The sequence below is a fragment of the Nelusetta ayraudi genome, unplaced genomic scaffold, assembly GCF_046127955.1.
Source record: "Nelusetta ayraudi isolate G7.1 ecotype Tasmania unplaced genomic scaffold, CSIRO-AGI_Nayr_v1 ptg000097l, whole genome shotgun sequence".
NCBI lineage: Eukaryota > Metazoa > Chordata > Actinopteri > Tetraodontiformes > Monacanthidae > Nelusetta > Nelusetta ayraudi.
The window spans coordinates 3,216,395-3,235,176 of NW_027466147.1; the positions used below are offsets into that span (position 1 = coordinate 3,216,395).

At 45.9% G+C, this 18,782-nt stretch overlaps 1 protein-coding gene across 2 annotated transcripts; it reads right to left on the reverse strand.

Moving 5' to 3' along the window:
• Nucleotides 1–475: 475 nt before the first annotated feature.
• On the reverse strand, nucleotides 476–17,661 carry snx25 (sorting nexin 25). Of its 2 annotated transcripts, none has more exons than XM_076048056.1 (22): nucleotides 17,510–17,661; nucleotides 16,218–16,897; nucleotides 14,762–14,846; nucleotides 12,436–12,652; nucleotides 11,978–12,150; nucleotides 10,146–10,332; nucleotides 9,027–9,100; nucleotides 7,828–8,018; nucleotides 7,599–7,730; nucleotides 7,243–7,392; nucleotides 6,511–6,633; nucleotides 6,246–6,410; nucleotides 5,814–5,945; nucleotides 5,589–5,729; nucleotides 4,682–4,795; nucleotides 4,474–4,551; nucleotides 4,190–4,273; nucleotides 3,073–3,190; nucleotides 2,888–2,954; nucleotides 2,105–2,286; nucleotides 1,474–1,574; nucleotides 476–1,375 (listed from the first exon to the last, which is right to left on the reverse strand). In XM_076048056.1, the coding sequence occupies exons 2-22, from the start codon at nucleotides 16,569–16,571 to the stop codon at nucleotides 1,310–1,312; spliced, it is 2,934 nt and encodes a 977-aa protein (XP_075904171.1). In that variant the 5' UTR covers nucleotides 16,572–16,897; nucleotides 17,510–17,661; the 3' UTR covers nucleotides 476–1,309. The 2 variants fall into 2 exon arrangements, with proteins under 2 accessions (XP_075904171.1, XP_075904169.1); XM_076048054.1 differs by lacking the exon at nucleotides 17,510–17,661 and adding an exon at nucleotides 17,179–17,439.
• Between the last annotated feature and the right edge of the window lie 1,121 nt (nucleotides 17,662–18,782).

An 18,782-nucleotide genomic window follows, 5' to 3' on the forward strand; every position in this document is an offset into this window, starting at 1 on the left:
ATTTGCTTTATTTTGTTTGTGGTGGAGGCCTAGCAGGAAAGCAGCTAGGCCTCTCACCCTTCACTTGTCTTTTGCAAAAAATTTGACGAAGGGACATACTGTGCTGTTATTTTGAAATTCAATGCTGCACTTCCTGCCCGTGGACAAATCGTTTTCTGTCTCCAGCTTTGCTTAGGTGCCGGTTTGTTTGGAAATTGTGTGTCCATGCCTACACTCACACCCATCCCATGGGACTGAGCTATGGTGCTCAGACCAGTCTGTCGAGAACACATGTTGCATTCATGTACAAGGAAAAATATGGGAGGAAACGCGCTTAGAAAACAGTGCCAACCTATTTTGCAGTTGGAGCAGATTTCAGCTTGTATATAGTACTAAGATATATGCTATATGGTGGCTCTGATATCTCCTCCAACTGCAAAAATCCTTGTTAAAACGACAACATCACTTAGGTTTTAAAAGAGCAAGACGCAAACAACACTGTTTTGGAATTTATTGCTTATATAAATGCTCTAAACATTTTTTTTTTTGGTAAAAATAAAATCTATCAATAATCATAAATAAATCATCACAATGACTTTTACATGACATTATATTGCACAATGATAAGCCTTTACAAGAATCACAAAACACAAGTGTTGTTGCTCAGGTTTGTTTGTTTGTAGGAGGAATGTTGAGAGGTCCGTGGGCAATGAATCGCACTCTCACTGCCAAGACAGGAATGTAAACTGCCTTCGCCGCACTTCATCAAAGCTTATTGATTTTCAGCTCTTCAAACTGAAAACCAATCAAGCCATTGACTTTTTTTTTTTTTTTTTTTTTAAACCTGGTATGTAACCGATAGACTGCCATGATTTGCACAGGAACAAAAGGTTTAGTTTGCTGTGGTACAGACTTCATGTTTCAGTGCTATTGAAATACAAAAAAAACAAAATGCAGACATGGCCACAATGTCTCAAAAATACAATTTGTTCAGTGATTGGGCTACAATAAGACGTCTAATAAGACGACTGCCTGTTTCGAGAAGAACCCTGTGCCCTCACTCCCAAACCCCCTTCCCCTATCAGGCAGTACAACTGCCATTTGAACTGCTACCAAAGTCAAAGTTTGGCTTCTTTTGGTCTGCCGTTGCTCCAGCATTTTTTACACAGCAGCGTTTTAAAACCAGAGTCAGAACGTGTCCCAGTTCGGACCCACGCAGTGGCTCCCTGTCTCAGTCTTTAGGCGAAGCGGCAGTGTTTCCCCGGCTAGCTTGGCAGTTTGTCTTCGGCCTGCTGCTGTGAGGTCTGTGAGATTCTGAGAGCGTGCAGCTTCACATGTTGTCCACTTCTGCGCTGAGTTCAGGGCACAGCTCCTTCAGTAACATTTCCATCAAAACCTAAAAGGAAGCGATGAGTCAATTATTAGGTCTCGGCTACACGCTAGCTCAAAGGCTGCAACATTTGCTCCAATGGGAAAGCAGTTAGTTACCCTTACATATAAAAGATGTTTGTTGGCATTTGCCTCCTGCAGGGCGGTGAAGATCTTGATAATTCCATTGCGGGCGTTCTGCTGGCCGACTAAATTCGCTAGCGCATCTGACAAGGAAGCAGAGTGCCACACAATCAAAAAGCGAAATGATCCACGTTTCACTCATTTAAAGGTGACGCGTGTAACATTTGGAGATTTTGAAGAAGAAACGGCGACATCAAGTGGTTACATTTAAGATTGCAAGCGTCTTTCACTCTCTCTCTCCCCCTCCCGCTCCCAAGCTTGCCAGTGAACTACGGTCACCTGCACACCCAAAACTGGATACCTCGTCCGCCTTCTTCTTCATTGGTTTATTTGAGGACGCGAGCGTTCGCCCTTGTTACGAAACAGACCGTCAGGCGAGCTCGATTGTCCACACCAGGCTTCCTTACAAATATATTGTTATATGTAGTATATACATGAGAACCACTCTAACAATAGGAAACCCAAATTACTTTTATTGTACTGTGATTATACACTTTCATTCATGTATCTATAGGCACTATGTTAACTTTTTACCAATAGACAAATCATAAATCAGGCCGAACATTGACACACTGGACCTTCAAGCTCTTCACCGACTGCGTCCGTGTCCTACCTGGGATATTGTCCAGAAGTTTCTGCTGTGCACGTTCCTTGGTTTCACTGCGTTCGCTGTCCGTTCGGACCTTTACGTGAGGGGCCAACTTCCCGAAGGGCCAGAACGTGTCTCTGAACACGGTTATGTAACACACCAGCATCTGCTCACAGAAGATCAAGTTGACCGTGTCCCGGATCTGTCTGAAAGAAGGCGACGCAGGTGTTGACCTTAGATTACTGTGCATCTTATCCGGAGCAAACCAAACTCATTCAAGGGAACACAGCCAAAGCCAAAAAAGACTTCTTTTTTTTTTGTTTTGCAGGCACAATTAAGTCGATGACTGTGATGCTGCAGCACTGCAACAGCACGAGAGGTTCTGTGTTTGACAAGTGATGCATCATATTACGACTTTAATACGTCCAACAAGCTTCAGTGCTACTAACGGCGCTACGCACAACAATTTGGAGAAAACACATACGCTGAAAAAATACATCCACTGACTTTTTAGAAAGGCACAGAATGAGTGATTTTTTTTTTTTAGAGATGAAAAACAGAACAGAGCATTTATTATGTTAGAAAATGATGCATTAAGTCTAAAAATGTTCATGATATTGATTATTTAAATTAAGAGTTGGCTACTGCCTAATCATTCTGGCAACCAATAAACTAGAGAGGTGAGTCAACAGTGACTGCGACCCCTACTGGCCAGGGGGTACACACACATCCAAAGTGTGCGTCTGAACTATTTTTGGTGCCCTTGGAATTCATGTCAAAATCAAATTGATGGTTGATGCAACTTACTTGTTGATAGTTCGTCCAAATGTCACCTGGACTAGTGCAATTAGAGTTTTCCTCACCCACTTAAACACTGCGGGGGACACGGGAGAGGGGGGTTGGGGGGGGGGGGGGCAGAAGGAGAAGGTAAGTCGCAGACAAACACACATTGATGTGCGACCGTGTGTGCATGAGGAAGCGCGTTCCCTCACTTCCTCTGAGTTCAAAGATTTCCCCGATGAGCATGAAGCAGGGTTCAGCCAGGGCGTCTCTCCTGCCGTCGCCCTCGTCGCCGTAGTCGGAGAGGTCGCTGTCGTCGTCAGCCTCCTCCTGTCCGCATCAATGGCACACAGCAGAGGTCGTGGTTAGGGGTTCGAGGTTAGAGTTAGGATTTCAGGGCCAAAGCTAACTTGTATCTAGTGATGCAACCTGTGTACCTAGATGTGTATTTAATGACCTATCACATGACAGAGAGCCGTGCTCAGTATTCACTCCCCTGGTTTATGCAGTGTCACTTCAAATTCTAAAGACGCGATTCGCTTTCAATGTAACGTTTCCCTCGACGTGCCGTCGGCTGTTTTGTTCCGCCCTGCTTTATTGTGTCCACTCTTTATGATCCCACCGGCGCCTCAGCCATCACAGCCCCATTGTTCATCTCACTCGCGGCGTTCATTTTCCCGTTGAGTCGCAAATTAAATATTGATTACAAGTGCCGAGTGCCGAGCGTACAATGGACTGACAATTGTCTTCCTGCTCAATGCAAGGACGAGGCAATTCATCCGACGCGGCAGGAATCCGTTTTCATTTTCAGGGAGGAAAACGAGGACAAGCAAGCGAATCGACTGACACGGACTTCACTGTTGAGCCGTCCTGTAAATTCTGAAAATGTGTGCGCTATTTTATTTATTTATTTATTTATTCTTTAACAATTAAAAAACAAGCAGTGAACTGAGTGCCTGAGTTCAGATTGTATTATTTTAACCTTTGCACCACTTTTCAGTGTCTGCTTAGTGAAATTTTGCCGTGTCATGTCTGTTTGAAGAGTGCTCTATACATTAAGATTGTTTACTGACTGACACGTGCTTAAGGGCATAACAGAGAAAAAAATCAACACTTTCTGCAATGGTTGGCGACGTGTACAAAACACTGACGTGCTTTAAAACATTTTATTGGACGCAACACAACGCAGTTTGTATCAGTTTTTTATTTATCATAATGTGACGCAGGAGCAAACTTAACATCCTGGAAAATATGAATGACTGCCTGGTGGGAATGCTGGATATACTAGTGCGATCAGGCTTCACCCACCTAAACGAAACAGTGACTTACCTCAGTATGAGAGAAGAAATCTCCAGGCAGCTTCTCCAGGAAGGAGGCCAGAGAGAAAGAGGATTTCTTCTGGATTGACATCACCTTGGAGATCAAACAAATCACTGAGCAATCAAACCCAACCTTCAGAATGGTCCAAAAAAATCTTTCGTTAAAATCTAAAATCATCAAACAAATGCTAAATATGACTTCTTTTTTTTTTTTTCCCCCACTCTTTCCATTAACCACGCTGTACGTCGTTGTGTAACGTATGACAAGGCCAGATGTGTGAAAGGCAGGTGCACCTTGAGATGCTCTGGAGATGGGCTGAGGAACGCGTAGAGAGCTTCTGACTGGCACAGTCGCTCATCCGTCAACAGACGCTGCAAACACACATGGAGTTCCGTCAATATGGAGACCTGGAGGTCTCACCCACTTTTCTAATATTTCTATTATAAGAGCAAACTATTTGTGTGTGTGTGTGTGTGTGTGTGTGTGTGTGTGTGTGTTTACCTGGAGGAAGGCGTTGAGCTGCGTTTTGCTCTTGTCGAGGAATTTCTGGTCGATGGATTTGAAGGGAAGTTTGCTGAGGGACGGCAGCTGCAGTTTCTTCAGCGACGGAAAACACTGAGCGGGACCCGAGAGAGCGGACCAGAGATTGGGATCAGATCATTGAAAAAATGATGGTTTACTCAAATAATGTAACATGTAAATTAATTTTTTTTTTTTAAAAATTGAATTGCTTTGTGTCATCAAATCTGCACATAGAGTGGTGGAAAAATGTTTTGGGACGCCTCATGCATTTGTGATGCACTGTATCACGTCTCCAAATGCAGTTTATTTTAGCGCAGCCACCAACATTGACCCGCATGCTGGTTCCTGCAGTGTTCCGCTCAGCCCACAGCTGCAGGTTTCAGCAAGATGACGTCGTTTGCGACGCTTGCATATTTCTAAGGAAGCCCGGTGTGGACAATCCAGCCCACCCGGCAGCGTGTTTCGTAGTCATGTTGAACGCTCATCCTCAAATAAACCAACGAAGAAGAAGGTGGACGAGGCATCTAGATTTGGGTGCGCGGGCCACCGTAGTTCACTGGCAAGCTCAGGAGAGGGAGGGGGGTGTGAAAGAGCGCTGCAATCTAAATTGTGACCACTTGATGTCGCCGTTTCTTCTCAAAATGTCCAAATATTACACAATTAACCTTTCACTGCTGGTATTGTCGGCTGACGTTTTTATCTTGACTTCACCTCTGTCTCGCTCATCTTTATTGAAAATAATCAGTCAGCCAAAGTGCATATCAATACCCAAGATAACTCACGCAACGCTTTGTGCACAACGACGGCTACCGCGTTATCTTTCGCCTGTAACGGCATGGAACGGCATCCGGCCACCGCTTCCGGCTTTGAAAACCCACGCTTTTACCTCCGTGAGTTTGCGGTGCAGCATCTGGAATTCAGTCAGTTTCCTCTGGACGCTCCAGCGACTGTTGGCCGTCTCCTCTCCCTCGGCGAGAGAGACGCACACGCTGTAACAGGCCGCCGTATCTCCGCCTTCTTCCGTAGCCTGCAACGAAGGACGGATTTTTGGAAGCGTCCGCCAACGCGTCGCGCGATCAAACGAAAGACGGCGGCGGAGAGAACTCGTTACCTCGGCGGCCGTGATGGTCGCCCTCCAGTGGCCCAGGTTCTCGCACCACCAGTCGGTCCTGGTGATGTGCTGCTGGAGCTCGCTGTGCTCCTTCTCCATGGCGCTGATTTCCTCCTTCAGTTTGCTCACAATCTGCAACCAATCGAGTCGCAGGGCTCAGTTTTTGAGCAGTGCCTCTTTCATCGAAGGTTTCGCGTTAAGTTGCGTTAGTATTCTGTCAGAGCGCTGAGGCACAGATGCAATTTATTGCAACATGTTTGAAAGGGTGGTTCGGAATTTTTGGACCTTGGACTTCATTCCCAGGTTCGCCAGTGTGCTATTCATCAGTGGAGACCAGTTTTCTAGTTTAGCAGAGTTTGCTGCTACTAGGCTAGCACTAGTCAACGGTTCTGAGAAACTCTGAAATTCTGAACTTCAATTGCGCTCCGTCACCTTTTTGTCAGGCTTGGGTGCGTTCTGGATGGAGCCCAGCGCCTGCCGCTTGTACTCCAGCTTGTCGTAGAGCTGGCGGAGTTTGGTGGCCGCGTAGCTCGCCTGCTCGTTGATGCCTTTGCTGCCTTCGTCGCCCACCTCCTCCCCGGCGTCCAGACCCTGACACTGTCCAAGTGGGGAAAAACAAAAACCTCCGTCAGTACACGCCGCCGTTGGAAAGGGTTGAGAGCACCTCTGCCGCCGATTATCTGCGCACGTATGTCACCTCCTCTTTTTCTTCAATGCTACTCGGCGATTGGCTGTGCTGCTCGTCTCGCTTGATGAGTCGGTCGTAGAGGTCGGACACCAGGAAGGAGGGGTAGTATCGCTCTCGCATCGTCTCGGCCACCTGCAGGAAGACAAAAGTTTGGGGCTCGTCAAAGAAGGCTTTGAGGCAGTGGAAGAAACAGATTCTCTGCATTGCCCTTCTTTCCACCATCGAGCACTGGATGCACTCATTTGCACGCCCTCCCTCCCTTCGCCAATCCTACTATGGCAACACCAAAACCTGACTTTTTCTCATCGTAACAGTAACTGTCAGCGCCATCTTGACTTTCCAGTCCATTCTGAAACCGGGAAGATTCCATATTTGTATGTGTGAGCGGGACGGGAGGTGAGCGAACACTCGTGCAGCCGACCGCAGTTGGCGACTAAACTTTAGCCGCAAACACAACTTCATTGCAATTTTCACTCAAAATCAGACCAAATCATCATTGGAATTCTTAACAGTTTATAAAGGGATGAATTCTGGGCTCCTTTCCACGTTGACAGTCACCGTTTTCGCCACCAACTGTGGCGGCTCCTGCTGGCCAAACGGTAGAATGCAGGTTTTCGGTATTTGCCGCATCGGCCTCCTTTTTGAAACCTGAAGCTCCGTCCATCTTTTAATGCAATCCGTGAGTTGCTTTCTCCTCTGGCCCGGCGAACAGTTAGTTTGCGATGACAGAACGGCACAAACCTGCTCCTGCAGCCGCACAAAAACCTGGGTTCCTCTGTTCCCCACGAGGCTCTGCTGGATCTCCTTGAGGAGAACCTTCTCCACCGGAATCTCCCTGCTCTCCACGAAGAACTTCTGGTAGATTTCACCGACGATTTGGGGCACCTCATTCTACCACGGAAGGAAAAAAAACAAATGACGAGTTACTCGTGAACTCTTTTCACCTTTTTTTAACCTCATCGCCACTGCTGGCGATCTTGCAAGAGCAAGGGAGGCGTCATTGGGCAACGCTGCGTTTCTACTTTTGTTGCGTACTTAGCGACAGTGCACAAAGAAGAAGCGTCACCGTTTTGCTGACAACAATGAGGCTGCATCACCTTGTTGGCAGTTTTCAACGTTTCCACCAGTTCCCAGAAGCTTATGAGAGCCCTCTTGTCGACCCGCTCCATGTAAACCCTGAAATGCTCCCTGTAGCCCGGGTTGCACAGGATCTCATCAAACTGGAGGATCTGAGGGGGGAGAAAATGACAAAGGCTTTTCATGAAAGACAACCTGGAGCTTCGCAACCTTTTCACGCCGCTCCGGGGAAACGCGGCGCCGTCTCACCCTCTGACTCTGAAGCTCATCGGCGTCTTCGGCCCCTCCCTCCTCGCTGTTCTCGTAGTTTGGCCCTCCGAGCAGACGGATCCGCTTCTCGCATTGTTTCTTAGCAACGGTGAGCTGATTGATGTAGCGTTTCATATCTCTGGCCCTGAGCAGGTCTGCCTTCATGGCTGCTGACTCTTTACCTTTTCGCTCTGGTGGAGAGAGGAATCGAGAGCGTCGTCAAGACTGAGGAGACCCATCTGTCTTGACAGGCGGTGATTAACTGAGGTATTTTTAGGACAGAGCTCTGTCTTTTTTTTTTTTTTGCACACCTTCATGACAAGCCTGTCATTTTCAGAGCGCAGAAAGTCTGCTGTTTTCATTTTAATGGAGTCTAACTTGAAAGAAGCGGAAGAAGAGACTTTGCAAAGACTTTTACATTTTTCATGAGTTGAATAAAACACAGAACTTAAGGCGTCTACAATTAGATTCTCGGTAAGAACACAAGCAAGAAGGTTTTCATCTGTGGCCTATTAATTATATTTTCAAAGATAGAATATGTAAGCAGACAGGTAATGATTTAAACACGAACCCCAGTCAACAATAAGTCAGCTGAGTGGCTGCTGGCTGCTGGCTGCCAAAACAACATGTCTGTAATATTTCATCAATACTTTCTGCTGATAGCTGGAGTTGAACCGACTGGTGGACTCATCACTCTTACTGTGCTAAGTCGATCCTTTTAGTGCAGCGTCAACTCGTTGTTGATCACATGACTGCATGTATACATATATACATATATAGTCATATATATATATACACATATACATATATATATGTATATAGATACATATATATATACATATACACACATATATATACATATACACACACATATATATATATATATACATACATTTACATATATATATATACATATATACATATATATACATACATATATATACACATACATATACATACATATACATATATATATATACATATATATATATATATATAAATACATATGTACATATATATATATATATATATATATACATATATATATATATACATATATATATACATATATATATATATATATACATATACATATACATACATATGTATATACACATATAGTATGCAGCATATATATATATATATATATATATATATATATACATATGTATATATATGTGCTGCTGAGAACTTGGTACCTTTCTGCTGCTTCTTGAGCTGAGGCAGGCTACTGATGGTGGTGGCGTGAATAATCTCCACCACGATCTGATACCTGCAGAGGGAGGGAGGGAGGGAGGGAGACACAGAGGGGACACGGTGACTTTCGGCACGCAGTCGACAGCGATCACTGGATAAAAAAAAGGATTAACTGGCTGTCTGAGGGGCCACTGAGTCACCCGTGCTGAAGGTGAGACGGCGGCGCGACGTGACAACTGGTTTCACTTCACGCGTGATTACTGTGACATGAGTCAGACCCACGGTAAGCAGCAAGAGCGGGGGGGAAGGGCAGTTTGAGAACGTATACAAGGAGGAGTATTAACGAGTTGGTTATTGATCCTGATGAGCGCCACACTAAGATCCGTCTATTCCCATGGTAACATGACCAAGAGCAAACTGGCTGGTGCGTGGTCCTGTCTGCTTTACATTTAAGCACGCGTGCAATATTGACTATTCCAGGAACCATCTCCGTCAGCCCCATTCACACTGCGGACTTTATTGTTTATCAAAAGTGCTCCATCTTCAGCCTTTTGTCCACATGTACACATCATTGTAAGAGTTGAAAAGGTCCCACTTTCATGTTGACCTTTAACGTTAAAACTTTTCAAATCCTCTCTACCAGTTTAAAGGATGAAAAGTGCAACATCAGGAGATTTTGAAGAAGAAACAGCGACCGCAAGTGGTTACGTTTTACATTGTTGCCTCTTTCACCCTGCGTCCCCCTCCCAAGCTTGCCAGTGAGCTACAGTGGCCTGTGCACCCTAAGCAAAAAAGAGGAGTCTACACAAAGGGCAATTAAACAGATCTATTTGTTGATGAATACTTATTATCACAATGTGTTAAGTACATCTGAGTATCTCATGTCCTATGTTATACTACACAGCAAGCTGGCTTTACTGTTCAACACTAATCGGTTGAAGGAGGGCAACACTTCTCACCTCCACCCACTCCTCCTCCTTTATGAGTAAACAACATTGCACGCAAGATGTTGCATCGCTCGTTTCAGAATGTGCACCTGGGTCGTTTGCAGTAGACGTAAGGGAAAATGTCTTGCGTGTGCGCGTGTGAGTGCGTGTGTGAGTGAGCGGTCGGCGTCGTGCCTGAGTTGTTTGAGGAAATTGACATCGGCAGAGGTTGATATCAGCTTGATGAAGTCTTCGTAGGAGGCAGCGTAGGTGTAGGCTTTCTTCTGCTGCTCGGCCTGCTGCTCCCTCTGCTCCAGCTGAGACAGCAGCATCCTGTTGATTGAGTCCGGGTCGCTCAGCACGTCCACCAAAGGCTTCAACACTGGCGGGCAGAGAGACACACACAAATCCAACAGGAATGTGAAGCCGCGGTGTTTCGACTCAAGCGGGCGCCGATCACTTCCGACAGAATCGGTCAACCGCGTGCAGCGATGTAAGAAAAAGATGTGAGGCGCCCTCAACATTTTTTTTGCACAGTTCCAAATGTCGTCATGAAATTTGTCTTGCGTGTTTCAAAGGGTTTGGCCGCGTCAGAGGCAAACAAAAAAAAAAATCAAATTATGTTGTTGTTTATTGTGACTAAGACGACACCGGAAAACTAAATGCTTGCACTTCTTGTACTTTGGACGTCATCTTGCTGAAACATCCAGTTCTGAGCTGGATGCAACTACAGGGCAACGTGCAGCATCAATGTTGGTGGCTGCACCAAAATAAACAGCGTTTCAAATTTTTTTTAATTAGCAACATTATGCTGCATTTTTGTTTCCCCCCGCCCCCCCCAAAAAAAAAAACCCTGGCAGGCTCAAAAGACGACATATAAAAAAGGTCCTTATTTTTTTAGAGTCATCTTCTGCAACATCGACCTTGTGCTTAAAAGGTTTGTTCTAATGTAATTTGATGCAATTAGGGGGGACGTCAGGTTGACGTCAGGTTGCACGGCGGCAACGCTGCCAAAAGCCTCCCGACGTGACCGTTGTCTTTTTACCCGTTTAGCTGGAGTGGATATGAACCAAATTATCCCCTGCATGGATTTCTGAGACAGGGAAAGCAGGAGACGAGGAGTGGAGGGGGTCGGGTGGGGTGGGGGGTAATTACTGGCATTAATTAGATGGCGGATGAGTGGGTGTCATGAAACAAGAGCGGTGGAAAAAGGCTGGAAGGCCACTCCACTGAACATGGACACTTGAAGTGGCCGGGGCTCCTGTTGCATCCTGGAGTGTCGGCGACGATCCGACCACAAGCAGCAGCTGCAGCAGCGGAGGCTGCAGAATGAGGCCCACATGGAAAACATACTGCAATTCCATATGTGTTCCCGTACTGAGGGGATGAGTACCGAACTTCATTGTATGAACTGCTGGTCTCCTCGGGGCAATATTCTGAATTAATCATCTTTGATCTTGAATTAATTACAATTATCTCAACTGCTGCTTGTGAATAGCTGGATTCGCTGGGAACCGACGCACTTCACAGAGGACGCTGCTGCAATTTTGTCACGCACCATGTTTGATGGCAATAAAGAATATTCAAACATTCAATCCAAATTCAGAAAATTCAACCTAATATTCCAAAAGGAATCACTTTATATGTCCAAAGGCGAACACAAAAGCTCCATGTGAACACCTCATCCGGAATAGACGGGCTCATTCCGGATGGAATTTCATTCCGTTTCAGCGGGGTTGGAATTTTTCTTTTCCCAAAACCCAATCGAACGCAAAGAATTCTCTCGCCTCAGGGGCGGCAGGGAATGTCGTCTGATTGCATTCCGTCTGTTCCCGTAACAGCTTGGAAACGACGACGACGACGGCGCTGGTTGTTGTTCGAATAGCAGAACATCTGCGGACAACGCAACGACATCAAAGCAATTCTCTAACGTGCGACGACCGTATTCAGCACCCCAGGAGCTCGCGCGAGCTCAGCGCGTTCCGAGGAGAGGCGGAATGGGCGCGCAGCTCCTCCCGAAAATGTACCTTTGGTAGTGATGACTTCTGTGAGGCAGCAGCGTAGTGTGTGTGACCTGGCGTCCTTTTGCGGCAGGAGGCACAGCAGCAGAATTCTGGCGATGGAGCGGAGGAAGGCCTGCTCCGAGTCGGCGCTGACCAGGCAGGGGTGCAGAGGGAACGGTCGAGAGCACTCCTCCGGCCTGGCGGCGGGAAACACAAAGGAAGAGGAAGAAGAAGAAGAAGAAGAAGAAGAAGCAGGGCTCAGAGCCACAGAGAACAGAATGGAATAGAATTAAAGGGTTTCACATGGCCAAATCTATCATGAAAAAAAGCCACTTCAAGGTGTCGACTATGAATTATTGGCTCGCTAAGATTGACTTTCTTTTATTATCGCAATCCGGCTCCGAAAGAAACGATTCATCCCTCAACACTCTTCAGTTGGATTGTGGAAGCTCCGGACGCACAAGTTTGCTTGTCTCGCTCACCTCGCAGACGCCGCCTTGAGGTCGGTGAAGTGCGTGTGGAGGATGCGGATGATGTCGTAGCACACCACGTTGACCACGTCGATGTCGGCGAGCCGGGACCGCAGCTGCCCGATCACCTGGCGCCAGTCGTCGGACAGCATGGAGTGCAGCTGGCCCTCGTCGTGGCTCAGCGGGGTGTACCAGGAGAGGATGTAGTCTCTGTAGGCGTAGTCAAAGACTGGGGTGGGGGGGGGGGGGGGAACCATGAACAATGAATGCGGTGAAGGTGAACGCTTTGCAGCTGGATAGAAAATCTCAATTCTGTACATATTCTGCTAGATTTTCCTGTGTCTATGCAAAAAACAATATTATTTTTCTTGGGACAAACAAGAGGTTTAGACGACAGACTGCGGTCCAGGGTCCATAGTGCGGCCCGTTAAGCTTTTTAATCCGGCCGGCCCAACTTGAAGAAATTATATTAACAGTCATTCAGTCATAAAGTAGCTGGATTTCATCCATTTTCTCAGTGTTTTCAGAGTCATTTTTAAAAAAGAGCGAAATACTGTGGAGCTTCAACGCTGTGGTTCATTTCCAACTTGACATTAAAGCACACGTTTTCCACAGATCCCATGATATATATTTTTATATATTAAGCTTTTACCCATATAAAAAAAATATATAAATCAGACCAAATTTTACACACCGGACCTTTAAATTTTAATCTCATTACACATTAAAATATTTTTTTTTGTGTGTGCGTGTTTCGAATGGTTTGGCTGCATCAGAGGCAAAAAACAAATGGTTATTATTTGGTTGTTTATTGTAAAATAAGAAAACTAAATTGCAGTACTCCGGATGTGTTGCAAGTCAAGTCATCTTGCTGAAACATCACAGTTCTGAGCTGGACGGAACAGTGCGCGTGCCGCATGCGGAGACTTCAGACTGATTCTATTGCATGCATGAGGTGTCCGGAAACTTTTTTCCCACCACCGCAAGACTAGAAAACATTCTAGACAACAAAAATAAACCTTATAGCTAAAAAAACAAAAAAACAAAGAAAAAAACAGTACGGCCGATGTCCAAAATGTTCATCAAACACACTGGGAACAAGTGAAACACACACAAACACACACACACACACACACACACACACATAAACACACACAAATCCCAGGGCCATCTGTTACTCGGCAGCCAGACGTGCTGCTCCACTGACTGCGTGTCTCCGCCGGAGAGCACGTGCGCCTCTGCAAATGTTGCAATCCACCATGAGTGCGAGAGATCCCCGATAGGTCAGAGTGACGGATGCAAAGTTCCGTCAGTCAGCAGTTTTGGTTTTTTGTTTTTTTCTCCAAAAAGCAGAAGCTGTGAGTGATTTTCTTAAAAAAAAAAAAAAAAAAAAACAGGTCTGACGGAGACGCTCGGATCAGTTTGTTCATCTCATCAGTCAGAAGAGGAGAAACTGCTTTCACTCTTTCTGAAAAGTCACAATTATTCACTAGTTATTGTTATTCACACTGCAGTAAGAAAATAAAAATGTAAAGAAAACCACAATTTCAGCGTAGAATACATCTCGAAAAAATTATTGTTTTCCTCTTCTACTTTTCCTCATTTAACCTACAATAATAACTTTTCTCCAATGGAGAACACAAGCTTAGTTTTTCTTCATTGAATGTTAAAACTCTACATAATAGAACATCAGCCGTGACGAAAAGGAGAAGTCAACTGCTGGGCGATTAATCTGCAGCATCTCACCGTCCAAACTGCAGCCCACACTGACTGGACCGCCTTGATTTAGGGGAACGTCGCTCACATGACAAACTGGTGGCACCGCAACGCCAGCGCAGCAAGGCGAAAACGACCGCGTAACGTTGTGGAATTATCTCAAGGCCTCTGATAAAGTGAGGAAGATATTTCCGACGGGTGACCGCCAGATTATTTTCTACGCTTGATTCGGCAACCGATTCCTTCCACTGATTTCGCTCCACTGTTTCAGCAGCTGCGGTTTCCACGAATCCAAGAAGTGGACAGAACCTTAATGCCGTGATGAAAAAAAAAACCTAATAAAGTTCTGAAACTCTCGTGAGGTGTTTTTTCAGACGTATCCATATGGAGGTACATCGCAAAATGTTTTCTCCCTCCATCCTCCTCAAAGTGGGCTCTCGCTGGACGAGCTTTGACGAGAATTACAGGTATGCGCTTTGCACCGTTCAGTGCAAATGGCAATGGAAATTTTCAAAATATGGCTTTAATTTTGTGAAAAACTTGTCATGGAAACGCAGCACTGCGTTCTGCAGCCGTGTGAAGGAAACACAGAGTTAATGGGGGATAAATCGTGGTCCGTTACCTTCCCTCAGAGCCTTGTCCACGTTGTGCGACACCACCACCCTCCTGCTCTGGCTCGACTCATGAAGCGGCATCAAGAAGCGGCCCTGCGGGGAAAAAACCAAGAAACCTCCCGTCAGCGAGCGTCTCTTTGGCTTCCGTCACAGCGTCACTGCGTGGAAAATCAAAGAGCTGCGGTCGTATCTAAAAAAGGAGCGTTGAAAACAGCGCGTGTCTAATAATGCTTGAAACTGTGTCGGACACGGCGAGCGGATATTTGTCACAGCACATTTGGGACAGCAGGGGCCGGGCGTATCGATCTGAAGGCAGAATATGATGTTGAATATCGTATCGGTACCGAGGTCAGTATTGGTAGTGGATCAATACTTGCTTCATTTTTGTTGCAGGTTCTCTTCTCGATGTCTCAGTGAACAGCATCTCTCTCTCTCTCTCTCTCTCTCTCTCTCTCTCTCTCTCTCTCTCTCTCTCTCTCTCTCTCTCTCTCTCAACCTGACTTTATTTTCACTCATAACTGAGTAATGGGAGGTTTTTGTTACCTTGTTGACTTTATTAGGTTAATATTTTTGTTGCGTTTGTGCTTTTTTTTGTCTTATTTTGCACAAGTGACTCTTTTCTTAAACAACTGGGTGTGGTACAAGGGGAATTAATTTATCATTTATCATATACAGTTAAAATGTTTGTGCTGTGTTTCACAGTGATCACAATCAACAAACAAAACGCAAAAATCACTAAACTGTTCAGTGATCACGACATTTCAAGTAAAAAAAAAAGTATCACTATCGTTATCGGCGATACTAGCCCTGTATCCACTCAGTATCGGGCCGATACCGAGATCCCCCAGTGTCGCCCATCCCCGCCAGCCGCAGGTTAAAAAGGTCACCGATGTCCTTGGAAGAATTAATTGGAAACGTGCGAGCATTTCACCGTGCGACTCTGTGTGGCGGCGGTGCGTTTGTGAGTGTTTTGAGTGCGTCTAAATCCAGCAGCATGACTCTGCCTCATTTATTATAGATCAACACGGTGACGATCCGAGAGGACGGGGACGAAGAGGCGGAGGAGGCAGATGAGGAGGAGGAGGAGGAGGAGGAAGAGGAAAGGTCGAAGCGAGAGGAAACTTCTGAGAGAATGAAACGCAAATGACAAAAGAAGGATAAGTGATGGATGGATAAATAGATAGATGGATAGAACGATAGATAAATAGATAGAACGATAGATAGATAGATAGATAGATAGATGGATGATAGATAGATAGACAGATAGATAGATGTGCAGTCATGTCCAATGTGTACGCCTTGAAGATTTGGAGGATTAATCGCTGAGCCCATCAGTTGGTTCTAATTGTAACCTAACACAATAGGAGATTTGTTGTGTGTGTGTGTGTGTGTGTGTGTGTGTGTGTGTGTGTGTGTGTGTGTGTGTGTGTGTGTGTGCGTGCGCGCGCGCCATGAGATCCTCACCATGAGCTTGTTGTACAAGTCCCGCTGCACCGCCGACTGCCTGCGGCAGCGGTCGAAGCGGCTGACTCTGAGCGGGCTCTTGCGGACGAGCAGCACGAAGCTGCCGGCCAGGAAGCAGAGCAGCGCGAACGTCACGTAGACGAAGAGCTTCAAGAAGAAGGAGGTGAGAGTCAGGCCTCCCCAGGCCAGCTGGAACACCACCGCCGCCACCACACCCAGGCAGAAAGCCGGGATGAAGTGGAAGCCCGGGGCGGCGGAAGGAGGGCCGGAAGTGGTGGCGGCGACAACAGCAGACACGGGCTCCTCGTCCCCTCCGGCCGCGGGTGCGATAGTGGTGGTTGAGGGGGTGGGCATGCTGCTGCTGCTGCTGCTGCGACCCCACCATCCATATATGTGTCACGGGTAGTTTGGCGCCGGTAAAGTCGGTGTGGTCCACCCTCGACTACACAGCGGTGTCCGAGCCGAGGCATCCCCGCTTTGACATCTCCTCTTCTGGGGGGGTTGGGTTGTTGGGGTTCCCCGCCGCTCTCCTCCTCCTCCTCCTGTCCTACTCTTACTGTCTTAGTCTCGGCGCCGGCAGGCACGGAGCCCCGCCGGCTGAGTCATTCACAACAGCCACCAAAAAGGAAGCGGAGGAGTAAAGCAGACGGACGGATGGATGGAACAACATCCGACGTCACCTTGGAGACGAAACAGGTAGAGGGGGGGTTGGGGGGCGGGGGGGGTAACGTTAGCTTTTGAGACCGGTGTTAGCCGGCTGAGCTACGAGAAAACTTGCGTACAGAGAGAGTGGGGGGTCGGACAAAGTTAGTATTGTGTGTTGCATAAATGAAATAAACAGCCACGAAATAACCGCGATACTGTGTTTGCCGTTCCCACAAAGCTGCTACGAGCGAGGCTAAGCTCACTAGCTTTGCCCAGTAACCCCTCTCCGGTTATCGGCTAACGTTAGCCGACTTACCTGTCGTTTTGAACAACGGTGCGTCGCATACGACGTTACATGGTCGCTTTGCGTTGAGTTAAAACGATCCACACAGCCAAGAGGGGTTGCGGTTTTATGTTGTTGTTTTTTTTTTATCGCGATGTTAAGGGGTAATCGAAGCTAATATCGTCAGGTCCCCCCCTCCCAAAAAGAATCCTGACAGATAAACACAGGGCAACTGTTATTTTCTTCGAGCTTCCAGCTGACTGACGGACAATCTCTCTCCCAGTGTATGGACGCGAAAGGGTTCGACCAATCAGCGTTCGCGTTTACCGCAGACGTTGCGCCTGTTTTCCTCACCAGGACGGACCAGTATAAGGACGAGGGCGGGTGGGTGTTGTTTGACCGCTGCTGTGGATTCCGCGCGGAGAATTCAGCATCACCGGGCAACTGTGGTGTATAAACCAAACGCACTCTAAGATAAAGGCTCAACGTTTCCCTTCCACGGCGATTGTATATATTCTTTTCCTTGTAAATAAAGGGGAATAAAGTGTGTCCAAATTTTACAGCTTTGATGTTCTGCAGTCGTTTGGCTTTGATGTACAGTAAAAAAATAAAAATGAAAAAATAATTGTAATGAAATAAATATATAAATTAAATGTTTTTGTCACAGTAAAATGTCGCATATCGACATACGATTTTTGACAAGATATTTTGTATTATTATTATTATTATTATTATTATTATTATTATTATTATTATTATTATCATTATTATTATTATTAGTTTCCCTTTAAGTCAAGTCATCACGTTAATGACCCCTGCTGGCAGTTTTTGGTATCACATAAAAGTTCTCACACCTGCGCAAACTTGACAGCAGACAAAGGCCAGGTTGGATTTCATTGAAGCAGTGACATTTGGAATTGAAGACGCTAGCAGGCAAATAGTTTTGAATGTTTTTTGAGTCCTTTTTTTTTATTTGGTTGAAATTACGCTGTCATCTGCTGCATTGTTTTTGTCATTTTGGGCCTTTTTTGGAATCAGTGCCCATACAAATAAATAACAAGACCTTTTTCTCTCAACATCTTGCCTCTACAAATGGACATATTGGAACCACCTTGGTGTAAATGTCTTAAAAGAAGGCATTAGAGCAAGAAAATAATATATGCAATTTAAGAATACGGTATGAAAAAGCATTTTTCAAGCAGCGGGTTTTTCTTTTTCCACTGGAGCAACATCACACAATTTGTTATTGGGAAAACCAGCGCTATAGAAAACATCATTTTAGCCATAGAACGGAACTAGAACTAGATATTGATGCGTTTGCGGACCTTGAAGTGGAGAAAAACAAAGCACCTGCAAGTTCTGTCAGTTGGTAGAATGAGCACATGGCTAACTCACTGACGTAATCTTAACACGCAAGAGGCTGCTGTTGATACGAACTTGGTAGGATTTTCATTTCAGTTTCATTCGTCACGTCACAAAACTGCTGATTTCCAGGATCACACGTTTCAGCGCACAACTCCCGAGAAAAAGCTGAGGAAGTCCGCCAGGTTTTGCGAAGCTGCTTTTACCCTTTCGACCTTCGTTATTAGAAAACATTGGTTTCGGGGGGGGGGAAAAAACTGCGCAATGTAGGCCGA

What these genes read in the sequence shown, in the direction of transcription:
- snx25 (XM_076048056.1), bottom strand. Translation starts at nt 16,571, where the DNA reads ATGCCCACCCCCTCAACCACCACTATCGCACCCGCGGCCGGAGGGGAC. An exon ending in CGACCATCACGGCCGCCGAG is followed by an intron (nt 5,730 to 5,813) that starts GTAACGAGTTCT and finishes CCTTCGTTGCAG; the next exon opens with GCTACGGAAGAAGGCGGAGA. An exon ending in TGCACCGCAAACTCACGGAG is followed by an intron (nt 4,796 to 5,588) that starts GTAAAAGCGTGG and finishes GGTCCCGCTCAG; the next exon opens with TGTTTTCCGTCGCTGAAGAA.